The following is a 12913-nucleotide window of genomic DNA, read 5'->3' as shown; positions in this document are numbered from 1 at the left end:
AGTATACCTACTTTTTGTATCAACCATCCAAGGATTTAAGTTCAAGCAAATACAAATTTCTTGTCAGAGCTGTTTTTAAAAATGGAATAAAGTGCTTTAGGAAGAACTTGATTTCCTCACCATCAGATGTAATTGAGCAAATTTTCACAAAATTATGTTGGCGGAAATCATGCACTTTTCCCCAAAATTGTGTTGGTGGAAGATAAACCTGCCTGTGGTTGGAACTTGGACAAGAGGGCGCCTTCCAATCCTGACAGTCTATATTTTTTCCAAATTAGCATGCTCTGGAAGGAAGATGACAGTTAGCATGAATGATGCTGATAATAATGACAGGGATATTTATGGAGGCTGTGTTATGACCCAGGCAGTCTAAGTGAGCTAACTTACAATAATCCTATGAAGCAGGTTGTTGTTGTTATTATTATCATCATCATTATTCCCACTTGCCACATGAGGAAATTGAAGTCTCCTATCTGAAAGTGGTGAAACCAGAATTTGAACTCTCTCTGGCCGTGGAGTCCACACCTTTCCCACAAAGACCATCACTTCTCCCACCCTCCAATTCACTCATTATTGAAGACTTTTAGTCCCACACTCATGACCAGTGTTTCTCAGGCAAAAACTGTATCAAATACGCTGGCAACAAAACTATGAAGCTCATGGTGAGTGAGGAGAAAAGTACAGTCTTTGGCAGCCCGGCCAAAGCAAAACACAATCCAGGTCTTCGGAAGACAAGCAGAGGATGCCTCTTACGAGAGCTCTTTTCAGCAGTTCTACAAAGGGTTAAGACCACCTTACATAACAAGGGTGGGAGGGTGGAGTATGCTAGTAAATACAGCTGTTTCAAGTAAAAGCAGCAATGGAGGCAGATACTGGGAAGTGAGTTAAAGGAGGTATTTAGGGAAAGACAGAAGGAATGAACATTGAAAAAAAAGTCAGGGCCAAAAATCCCAAAGAAAATCCAACCCCCGAAATAAATAAATAAAATGTATTTCTTATTTAAATATACCACAAAGCAGCATACCCATGGAAAAGATATAAACCACTTCAGCTGTAATCCCTTTTGTGGAATGGAGGCCAACCTGGACTTCACTGGAGAGGGGGTGGGGAGCAGGCACGATGGTGCTGGGCACAGCCTATGTGCAGGCAAGAAGTTTGACTCCACAAGGCAGATGGAAGGTGAATATCGCAAACCTTCCAGCTGGAAGGGCCTGAGATGAAGCAATGGAAATAGATATGGTCACTAACGTTAACAGCTTGTGGAGGCCTATGTGCCTAACACGTTAAGCACTTTTGAACGTCATTCCTTCTAATCCTCCCCAAGAGGAGTGTTTACTACATGCACTTTACAGGGAAGGACTAGTATTTGGAAAGATAAATGGGCACCTGACTAAGTGCATTAGATTTCCTTGGGCCATGTTCACCACTTGCCCTGGGGGCATGTGATTATCAACCCTGTGTTACAGGTGTGAAAATACAGTACCAGTTGCAGCCCAGGGGAAAGGAGTAACCTGTCCAGGGCGCAACAGCAAAGTCCTAAAAGAGCCACAATCCAAGCCTGGGCTTTCTCTGCATTCCAGACCTGAAAGACCACACCCCAAACTCTGAAACCTTCCTGCTGTGGCCCACTTGTGTCCATGTGGGTCCCCGACTCTCAGACTCACTGTTTATCACTTTCTGAGGGAGAAAGAACTTGGCAACAACAAACAGAACTGGAGTGAAACAAAGTAACAATCAAAATGGCAAAAATGCAGTAGTAACATGAGACCCAGATGATTGGCAAAAGCAAAACTTAATAATGATTCTACCCATACATCAATTAATACAAGAAGAGCAGCAATCAAAACCCACAGAGAACGCAGGATGATGCTGATGAGTTACTGATTAGAAAGTCCTATGGTTTGAGTGTTCAGGATTTCTAGGTCTTTTCACCAGGCATGTGCACAGTAGGAGTTTTGTAAGGTTGCTAAGCAATGCCTGGCAACCAGACTGCAGAGTGGAACACTCATTAGGAGTTCATAGTAGTAAGGCAGTAATTTTAAATTATGAAAACCAAATTTTAGAAACCCTTAATAACTCATGTAATAGTCTACTAGTAAGTAGCCCATAGTCATACTTAAAAACGCAAGTCTATAATGGTCCATAGTTTACTTCTACGATTAAATGACATGGATTTTTTAGAATCAGCATTCATTTATTCAACACATACAGAGAAACACTTACTATGTGCCAGGTACTTTTCTAGATGCAGAGGAAGAGGAACCTGAGAGTTATCCAGTCAATTGCACACCATTCTGGAAAACCACTTAGTATTTGTTCGAATTCTAATTTCAGGAAAACAAAGCCCAGAGAGGTCAAGCAATCCGTTCAGAGTTTCACAGCACAATGGAGGTCGGTATGTTCAGCTATTCAAGTTCAGTCCAGTAGACTCCCAGGAATGAACTGTATTTCTCTGAAAGTCCACCTCACTATGCGTGGCCCTGAGAGGCCCCATGATTTCACACCAGTTGCCTCTATCCTCTGAGCTGGCCCTGAGAGCTGGGAGTACCAGGACATAGGACTTGGCTGTTGAGCATCTTGGAAAGTCTCCCACTTGACCTCTGGCCCCCTGTGGTCAAGTGAGGGAAAGCCTATGACACGGTGTCGGTTTTTATTGGACCCAACCACCGGCGAAGCTTGCCGTCATCTGGAGTGATGGAGAAAATTAAGTTACCACATTCTCACGTTTCAGCCTTTCGCCCGTTTTCCTTCACAAACAGGAAATGTTTATTTAAATACAGCAGTCCCAGCATGTTCTGGAGCCAAGTGAAAAACCAAAGATGTCCACTCTTGCACCACTCTGTTGCTCAGGCCACCACCTTGAGGGGGAGACGTGGGCCTCTGCCTGCCTTTAGGGAGGACAGACAGCGAGCAGGGGCCCCGAGTGAGAGCTCATTTTCCTCCGTCTCCTCTTTTTTCCAGGCCGAGATTGTGGTTGCAGAAGAATTACATCTGTGGGCTCCTTTTGTACTCAGAAGGGTAAACGCAACATCTGTTTACTCTGTGCTCCATGGTAAATGTTTTGTTTCAGGCACCACCATTCACTTCCTCTCCTCTTGTCCTGGATCTTTGCTGCACGGATAATAAATTACACTGAATTCTCCTCGGCGTTTATTTAGCTTTCTTGTGGGTATCACCTCCTCGTGAAAGGGAATGAAATTGTCAGTAGTTTATAAACGACAGGGAGTTTCTCTTTCTGTGTGAAGTGCTGACATTATAAGGAAGAAGCTGGAACACAGACCCCCAACTCTGATACCAGTTTAATTATGAAGTCTAATAGGCCCCATTCCAGGCCTGAAGCAAAGTCAAATGGTGACCACATTGTCCCGACGAAGGTTTTCTCTAATAACACACCCTGAGAGGACGAGGTCCCAGCAGTCAAAAATCAGAGAAACAACGACACACACACACACACACACACACACACACACCTCCCTTCAAAAAAGTCTCTTTGGGAGGTGGAGTAGCAGAACTGGAGAAGAGAGAAAATGCTGCTTCTTTGTTATAAAACACAATGTAAACATATTGAGATCAGAAAGCTGGATGTTAGGAAGGTCCCAAGCATCTGACGGTAGTGCTGACAAAATTATGCCCCATAAAAAAAAAAAAAAAAAAAGAACTCTTGGACACTTTAAAGGAAGTTTCCTTCCATCCTTTGCTTACATTTTTCAAGTTGAATTGCTAGTTTTCTTCTGTGTATGCAACGATTTTATACACAGTCGCTGGAATGCAGCAGAAGCTCAAGTCATGTTTGTTGAATGAATGAAGGGAGGAATGAATGAGAAATTCCCTCCAAAAGAAATCCTTATCATAGTTTAGAAATGCCAAATAGCCCCCAAGAGTTTGCAGACTTGAGATGTTACATCTGAGCTGACTGAGAGAAGGTGTGGGGTGTGTAGGACTGTTGATGGGCTGCTGCTCACCCCTGCAGTAATTCTGACCTAGCTTGCTCCAAAAGACTGCCCCTCTCTCCAGGAGGAAAGAGACTGCAATGAGAAGCCAGCCTCAGCAATCCCATCATGGCCCCTGCACCCCAGCTTAAGTGGCACCAGGGACCAGAACCAAGGCAAATGAAACTCTTATTCCAAAGCACTTGCTACTCGGCCAATGCTGGCCAGTGACCATGACTGCAGCAGAGGACCCATGGGAATTCCCTGGACTCCAGTTTTTCCAGTTGTAGAACAGATGGGTAGACCCAAACTGCTGGGTCTCCTGGGGTAGGTGGCTGGTAGCTGCACTGCTCTGCTTGCAGCTTTGGAAGACTTCCTACATGCTGGGGGGAGTGAGGCCCATATTTCTTGGTTCTCCAAACATGCAAAACAATTTTGAAGGGGGGGGATGAAGTAGTCTGAAGACCCCCGACAGAAGAGCTGATGTCAAAGCAAGCTGAATATTTTGCAGGGTATATCTGAATCAGCAACAACCACAGCCTATTCTAAGACCCAAGTCCAGCCAGAACCCTTCCAGGACCATCTGTTTATAGATCTTGACCCAAACTGACCCTTGTTCCAAAGATATTCAGCAGAGTAGTAGACTTATGGACTTAGGAACCAGGCATTCTTGGGTTCAAACACTTGACCAGTTACATGACCTTGAGCAAATGACAAGATGACTTAACTATAAAGTGAATAATAAGCATTATCTATGTAACTAATAGGGCTGTTATAGAGATTCAATGAGATAACACATGTAAACAAACTAAGGCACTGAAAGCATTCATTAAACATTAGCTAGTTATTATTTCACTAACTCAAGTGGTTGACCCTGATGAGAAGAGGGAAGGTAATTTAGTTAGAGGTTAGAGTCATCCAAAACAAGTTTTTCACAGGCATGGTAGAAAATAAGATCTGAATTAATTTGTGGAAACCTAAATTCTGGCCCTTTCATCACCATCGATTTGCCGTGTGACCTTGGGCAAGTCATTTTCCATTTCTAAGTCCTATCTCCTACCTGTGTTAATGAAGGTTCAGCTCTAACACTAGAATTGCATGATTCAATCGCACAGAATAATAACTATACTTGGGGAAAAAATGTTTTGAGCCAGAGCAAAATGCCAGGAAAAGGCAGGTAATACTACTGAGTCCCAAGGACACATAAAGAATAAGACATCAGGTGACAGGTGAGTAACGTGAATGATGCTCTAGAATGGTTCATCTTAATCTCAGGGCCACTGTCTTCCAGCCTACAGCCTAGATGACAGAATCCAAGACCCATGCACCCAGCCCTCTGACCTGGGGTGGGGTGGAGGGAAACTGTGCGGAAGCCTAGCACACTAGAGCAAACCCTCACCCACTTCTGGGCTGTGTTCCCAGGCAGGGTCCAACCCCTCCACCATTCCCCTCCTCCTTCCCCACTCCCCAACTGTGGGCTTGGAAGAGCCCACCCCAGAGGCCAAGTTTTGAATTTGGTCCGAGGATCAAAATGATAAATGTTTCCAAAACGTTGACATATGAAAAGTAAATATTTGGTTGCACAATTGGGGTTAAAACGAGTGTCAATCCACCCCACTCTCCAAGCGTCTCTCCTCTCTCTGCCAAGCCCAGGATTCGAGGCTGAGTGCGGTTTGTAAGATTATAGCGCTTGGTCTCATTTAAAGGTCTGTCAGCATTTCCATTCTCCGGCCCCTTTGGGGAGGCATTTATAACAGAGCCATAAAAAATTCACCCGGGCTGCAACTTGGCATCTCTGAGGCTGCCTGCGCTCCGGGCGGGGCGGGTTTTGCAAGCACCCTCTCTGAATTCATTCGTTCCTCAGAAGTTAGACCTTTCGTACACACTCAACTTTGCTCAGAAGGGCAGCCAGAGAGCAGACAGCCCATTCTGATCTGCAAACCAGTCACAGACTTTGGCCCTCTCGCTTCTCTCCCTGCCCTGATGCCCCACCGCCCCTCGGCCTTTTCCTCTGCCCCCTCTTTAATGTGAGCGGACCCCTTACCTTCACCCTAAGACCCATCTGTCTGCGGTGTACTCCCTTTGCCTTCTGCCAGCGCTTATGGGGAAGCTGTCAGGGGGCCCTGCATCAGAAGCCCTCACCTCTTCGCCCATCACAGGGGGTTTGGAGACTTCTCTCCCCAACCTGCCCAAAGCCACAGACTCCCCCAAATCCGAGGGTGAGATCAGAGGGCTTCAGCTCCACAGGCCAAGGGGAAAGGAAGGATTTGGTTCCTGGGGGCCCCCCTCTGTGGAACCCAGGTGGGTGGCCCGGTGGGGCTGGGATACTCACAGGCGCTCGGCGTTGCGGGGGATGCCCCGGGGAACCGCCCGGAGGCCCAGTCCATGGCAGTCCACGCTGGCGGCGGAGCAGGTACACTTGGTGGGGCAGGCGGCGGTAGGGGGCCCGCTCAGGGCGCTCGCCAGCGCCAAGGCCAGCGCCAGGCGGGCGCGCACAGCGGCGCCGGCCCCAGTCCGCCCGGGGGCCATGGTGTGCAAGGGCCCGCTCCCGGAGGAGGAGGAGGTTGCCTCGGCGGGGCAAGACGCGTGGAGCCCGAGAAGGCGCGGGAGGAGCACAGGCGGCCTGGGGAGCGGGCGACGGAGTTGGCGCGGAGGAGGAGCGAGCTCGGCGCTCAGGCGCACGGGGCGCGGGCGGAGCGGGGCGCGCCGGGTGGCGGCGGCAGCAGCAGCAGCTCCATCGGCGGGGCCGGCGCTGCCCCGCTGCGCATCGCTTGGAGTGCCCAGGTGCCGAGCGCCCCCTGGCCCCTCTGGCCTGCGACCCGGGGCGTGGGCCGGGTTGGGGACCTGGGGCTAGCGCAGTGGGGCACGGCTCCTGAGAGGGTCCAGCTTGGGGCTGGGCTCTGGAGCGCAGCGGTGGCGGCTGGGGCACGGGGCAGCCGGGTGAGCTGGCCGGCAATCGCTCTCTCCATTCACTGAGCAGGGCAGACACCGGCGACGCGGGGCCCACCCCTCCCGCCCCCCAAAAAACGCCAGCTCCGCCTCCCATTGGCTGCGCCGCGCGTCACGTCGACTAAGTTGGGAACTTTGCTGGAGCGGCTGAGAGTCTGGAGGGAGGAGGAGGCAGAGGAGGAAAGAAGGAACCGGGGAAGGAAAGGGGCTCAGCTAGCAGGGGCCCACAGTCGACATTCATTCACTATTAGGGACTGACCGGGCTGGCGGCACTTTTCTTTATTCTAGTACTGAGCTAGAAACTCTGTTTATTTTCTTTCCTTGAGTCTCAACAGCATCCCGCAAAGGTCATCTGAGTAACCCCATTCTGTAGATTAAAAAGCCAAAGCTCAGAGAAGTGAAGTGACTTGCCGGAGGGCACATAGCTGCTAGGGATCCAAACCGTGGCACTCTTGTTCACCCACATTTTACATCACAGCCCATGGAAACTAGGTTCCTATCTCATCTACAAAGATCTCGCTTGCCTCATCTTGACAGAGATCCACAACTTATTCCTAAAGGACCGAGTATATAACACTAATGTGCTCCACAGTCACACATGTGACAGATAATGCTTGTAGGTGATGTTCAGGTCTCTGCTCACAGTCCTGCTTTGCCCATACCCAATGCCCGGCGTGCTGCTGAAAGTGGTAACAGCAGAGACTTAAATCCCTGGATTGACAAATCAAGTTCATAGTCCTTGAGCACCAACCCCCCACCCCCCAGCCTCCTACCCCCCAACTCCCCAGTTTCTTGACTGGTGACTCCAGACCTGTCATGTCATCTACTAAGCCTTGGTTTCCTCAAATTGAGGGGCCCACAGCCTTGTCTCGGCCCATCTCTCTGAGTTGTTGGGTGCATCAAAGAAGAGAAAGTGTTTTTGCAAAACAGTCATTCGCACGCAAGGCATCTCTACTGCCCGGAGCGCCTTCCTTCTTCCAGTACCCACTCTAAATTGGCCAGGTCTGAGCTTTTCCAGATGCTGGTGGGGAGGGGCGTGTGTTAGAGGCTCCATAAATACTTGTAGGAATGATTTTGTTTGTTTGTTTGGAGGGAGAGGGCAGGAACTGGAAGTATTGCCCAGACTTCCTTGAGGTCTACTCACAGTGGAAAAGTCTAAATAAGTCCTGAACACACACACACACACACACACACACTCACTCACTCACATACTCATATATACACACACACATTCACAAGCACAGTCACCCACAAAGTCACTACTTGTGTATATACATGCTTATACACCCCCATACACATACAACCACATACACACATATATGTGCACACACATACGTGCACATATACACACAACATAATGGTCCTGAGAGCTCTTGCCTTTTCTTTCATATAAATGTTATCTGATTCCTTCTACCTCGTTTTCCTTCAAGGAAACTTTAAACCATTTGACCACATCCTGTGAATATATAGTAGAGAAGCAGGTTTTATTTTATTGTACTTAGCAGATTTTCTTAGCTTCAGGCGCTCAGTTTTATATACATGTACACTCGCGTGCACACTCTTCAGCCCTCAGTCATTCATAAACACGAGGTGCAGCTTTACTGCTGCTTCTTGGAAACAGCTTTCCAATACAGATGTTGTTGTCATTGCCCTCTGGTGGCCGTAGAGGGTCTATGCTCTGGTCCTTAGGGTGACTTCAGCTTGTAAGAACTCTAAACATCCTTTCCTCTGAAGCTTTCCTCCAAACCTTGAACCAATTTAGTACCAAGACTGAAGCAGATGAGAGGAGATCTGGGCAAAGACCCAAGGGCACACAAGCGTCTCAGACTGTCTGGAACAGAAGAGTGGGATTTTCTTTGTTTTCCCCCATGTACACTAAAATGTGTTCTGCAATCCCTTCTGGTTGGGCCTGGGTCTGTGCTCTGAGCACAGGGTGGTGGGAGGAGGTTGTGCTTTCTATTTAAGCTGTGGGGGGCTCATGAGCTTGACTGGATCTTTAAGTGACTTCATAGGTATTCAAATGTGACCTTCCCTGGGAGAAGCACCTTAGAACAGGAGTCAGTCTTAGTGAAGGATGGGATAAGAGGAAGAATCAAGAGGAGCACAGGACATGGGCTACACAGAATCAGGGAATGTTTGGACTGGAACATGCTGCAGGAGGCCTTGTTGCTCCAGCCAGATAGGATACTGACAAGCAGCAAAGAGAAAAGGCCTCACACCATGGGGCTGAAGATCTGGCATCCCTTTGCTTTTTGTTCTTGGTCATAGAGAGAGAAAAATTTATCAGAAAGTATATTAGGCAATAAATTATATGTATCAGCATATTGTAAGTAAATAGCACAGAAAATTGTTTGTTAAAAAATTAGTTGTTGGGCAGTTTGGCCCACTTGACAATGGGAGATGGTTTGTTGAACATGCCTGACAAGCATTACAATTCAATAATTACAGTGGGTCCTTCTTTTGCCTTCTCTTGAAGTTTCTTGGGAAAGTTTTTAAATGAAGCTATTTGAGTTAAGAAGTTTCTAGGTAGAGGAAGTTCTGATAGCTGAGTAGGCAGCCGGCCCCTGGTGTGAAGGCCATGAGAATAAGAAAAGTTCTTTCTTTGCTTAGGCTTTAGCTGATGGGAATGTTCTGGTGGCTATCAATTGTTTTAGGTTATTGTTTAGCTGAAACAATGAATTTTAGTGTAAGACTTAGTTTTTTATTAACCTTGAAGGTTGCCTTCTTGCTGAGAGCATGAAAAAGGAGATGCACTAATTGTTTCTGCTTTGTTTCTATGAACTTGATAATGTAATCTCAATGCTTGCAAAAAACGTATAAATAAAGAACCTGCTGAGCCTTTCGGCAGAAGATACTAACACCTCACAAAGTGTCAATGTCTCCTCATTCCCTTCCCCTCAGTCCCTAAGTTTCAGATCATTCGTATTCGCTGTCTCATCCTTTCAGGAACCCTGACACGACATTTTGCCGGAGGCTGGTCCCCGGCAGGAACAGCCTTATACATTCCCTAATCCAGTATTTCGGCAAGTGCATTATGATGGCTACTAGTTCCAAATGTTTCTTCACAGAGAGGAAAAAACTTCCTTGGGCAAAAATAGAGTGAGAAATACTGCTCACTTTCACCTCTTTTGCAAATTTGCATCAAATGAGTATATTAAGATCCTGAGAAGTTCTGCAATAAGAAAACAAGTTTAAGGTTTGTTGAATGAACCCAGTTTCCCAAAATATATGACCCTTTTTCACATAAACTTAAATTGTTTTGGAATTTTTTTGGAGAACCATCTATATAATTCAATCGTTTATTTAATAGTATGGAAACTGAGCTTCAGAGAAAGAACAGCACTGATATATCATAAAGTCACCCAGTTAATAGTGAGGGAGACAGAGCCAGGATCCAGGGTTCTCAGTTCCTCCGGGGTGGGGGGGTCCCACCTACTTCTCCTCCACTGATTCTGGAACATCTGTAAAATGCATAGCTATAGAAGAATTACCCTCATTAGAGAAGTTGGGGTAAGTCCTTAGGCACTCAGGTTATTGGGGAGGACTTTTATGTTCTAGTGCCAGAGATAGTTTCTACTCTCTGGTGTGATTTTCAGAGTTCCACAAAAGTCTTCTGGACCAACTCTTATATTTTTTTCCTCTACTTTCTCATAAACTTCTCAAAAGTCAACTCCCTACCTTTTCCTCCAAGAAAACTCACTCACATTTTCTCCTCGACCTGTTTTCTCTTTCTCATTTTAAAGCACTACCATCCACCATGGTAGGACATCATAATCATTTGAAATCTTCACTAATTAAACTAAAAAAATTATGTGTAAATAAGGCTTTGGGGTAGTATGTGGTATTTAAGAGAAAACTGAAGAAGGCGGTTTCAAGAAAAACAAGAATCAAAGCAGATTCTAGGTGTCAAGTCCAAGATTCCAAATTTCCAGGAGGGAAAGATGATTGCCCTGGTGTAGGTCACATGATCACTGTCTTGGCCAGAAAAAACTAGAAACTCTGGGTGACCGTTCCATGGAAATTTATACTCACTTGGGCAGGTGAAAGTAATGTTCTCAAAAGAAAACTGAGGACCTGTTAGTAGAAAAATGTAGAAGGATGATGATAAGCAAAAGAGCACCAAAGCATCTTCCCACTCAAGTCATAATCTTCCCCCATGATAATCTCTTGAATATGTTCCCTCTTCAACTGTGGGCCTCCTACCATTTGACAGATGTTAGTTTCATGCATGGTCATTGCTCCCACTGGCTCCCACACCAGTTCTCTAATTTTGTTTATTTGTTTGCACTATCAATCCATTTTTTGTCCTGATGTTCAATGGAGCTTACTATAATGCAGAACTGACAATGCAATCCTGAACTTTGATGTAGATTTCTGTCTGTACCATCTCATTTCCCACCACTCTCCTGCACCTACTCAAAATGCTCTGAGAACATTTTCCCCTACTCTTTTCTATTTGATTAGTTCAAAGTCCACTTATCTATTAGTTCCTTCAGGAAACCTTGCTGGTACAGACTGTTAGATTCTCAAGGACAGTGACCCTGTATAATCCATTTATTCCAACATTTCACTGTAAAAATTTCCAAGTCTACAAAGTTGTGTAATCCACTTTGCATGCTTGATGCCTGGAGGTACAAATAAATCTTTGATGATTGATGAATTAATAAATGAATGAATACATGAATGAATGATCTTCCCAATCAGCAAGATTACTTGTCGTTCTCTTGCAGTTTTACTTATTTTGATCTGTGTTTCTTAGTCTTTTTGAAATTATTTTGTAGAAGAACTGGGCTTTAGGTCAGAATTGCGGGAATTGAGAGGATTCACCAGAGACAAAGTGGGGAGCAGAACAGGTGGATCTACTGAACTATACTGCTAAAGGGAGCAGGGGCAAGACAGGACAGGTCTGCTGTGCCATATGTGGGTTAGCTCCCTGGCCAGGTATAGAGCTCAGATTGCATTGGTGATAGTGCTGAGACTTAACCCCCAGGCCACCAGGAGGCCCAGTGTTTCTTGATCTTTTGGGGGAGGAAGAGGTTACATTCTTCCAGAATTCCTGGAAGAGTTACCAGCAAACTGTATAATTCTCCCCCATTCTGATATGCTTTTCCTACCAAACTTATCATTTATACTGATCATTCTCCAATGCAGTGTCCAAATTGCTCTCTGCTCATTATCACCCTCTACTATTCCCCAGAATGCTGACCTCTTTAGACTGTATCACTTGCACTCCTTGGATCTGACTATGTGAGTAACTAGCAGATGAAGAGATGAAAGAGAGCAGGACTTCCTCCACAAGCCTTGCACAGGGCTTCTTCCACAATGACTCTCTTCTGAAGGTCACAGTTCCTCCATCCTGGATCTTCAGCTTCCATTCCTATCCCTCCACCCTTTCAGAAGCAGGGATAGGAACAGCTTCCTAAATTGTGGGCAATTCCCATTTTTTGTTCCTGAATGCTGTCTCACCTTTCTAAGTAGTCCCTTTACTAAACTTTCTTCAATTACTCCTTTGAGTTTTTTTTAAAAATTTTTATTTATTTATGCATACAAGAACTGGGGTACAGACCAGTGGTGCAGGGGGTGAGAGGATTCACCAGAGACAGAGTGGGAAACAGAACAGGCAGATTGAATGAAATACACCGCTGAGGAGAGTAGAGGGGGAGACAGGAGAGGTCTGCTGCACCATGTGGGTAGCTCCCTGGTCAGCTCAGGATCAACTGCATGCTGCTGAAGCTGCAGATAGCTTCAGTGCTGTGTTTAACCCCTTGTGCCACCAGGAAGCCCCTACTCCTTTGAGTTATGTCATCCATTTATCTCCGGGGACCCTGAAGCTGGCACTGAACCACTGAACACTGAACCACTAAGGCAGATCTGTGAGGAATAGGCAATCTTGGGGGAGATGATGATAAAACCCCAATTTGAGATTAAGATTTGAGCCCCTATTAAATCCTCACATTCAAGAGCGAATGTAAGAATTTGAATTGCAGGTCATTTCTGAAAAGCAGGCTTAAGAGGGGAGGTAACATCAGTTGGAC

At 46.1% G+C, this 12913-nt stretch overlaps 1 protein-coding gene across 2 annotated transcripts in view; it reads right to left on the bottom strand.

Annotated features, from left to right (window-relative positions):
• Window positions 1-6473, bottom strand: part of SLIT3 (slit guidance ligand 3) — a gene marked incomplete at its 5' end in the record, with an annotated part of 602061 nt that extends 595588 nt beyond the window's left edge. Inside the window, one exon of one of the 2 annotated variants that reach the window (XM_084244368.1) lies at window positions 6262-6473. In XM_084244368.1, the coding sequence (XP_084100494.1) occupies window positions 6262-6458 (197 nt within the window). The remainder of the gene's footprint in view (window positions 1-6261) is intronic. The other variant, XM_084244367.1, reaches the window with a different exon arrangement.
• Window positions 6474-12913: the final 6440 nt, after the last annotated feature.

The sequence above is a fragment of the Talpa europaea genome, assembly GCF_964194135.1.
Source record: "Talpa europaea genome assembly, chromosome: 9".
Lineage (NCBI taxonomy): Eukaryota > Metazoa > Chordata > Mammalia > Eulipotyphla > Talpidae > Talpa > Talpa europaea.
The sequence above is the reverse complement of the archived record's forward strand: the minus strand, read 5'-3'. Positions and strand labels throughout refer to the sequence as shown.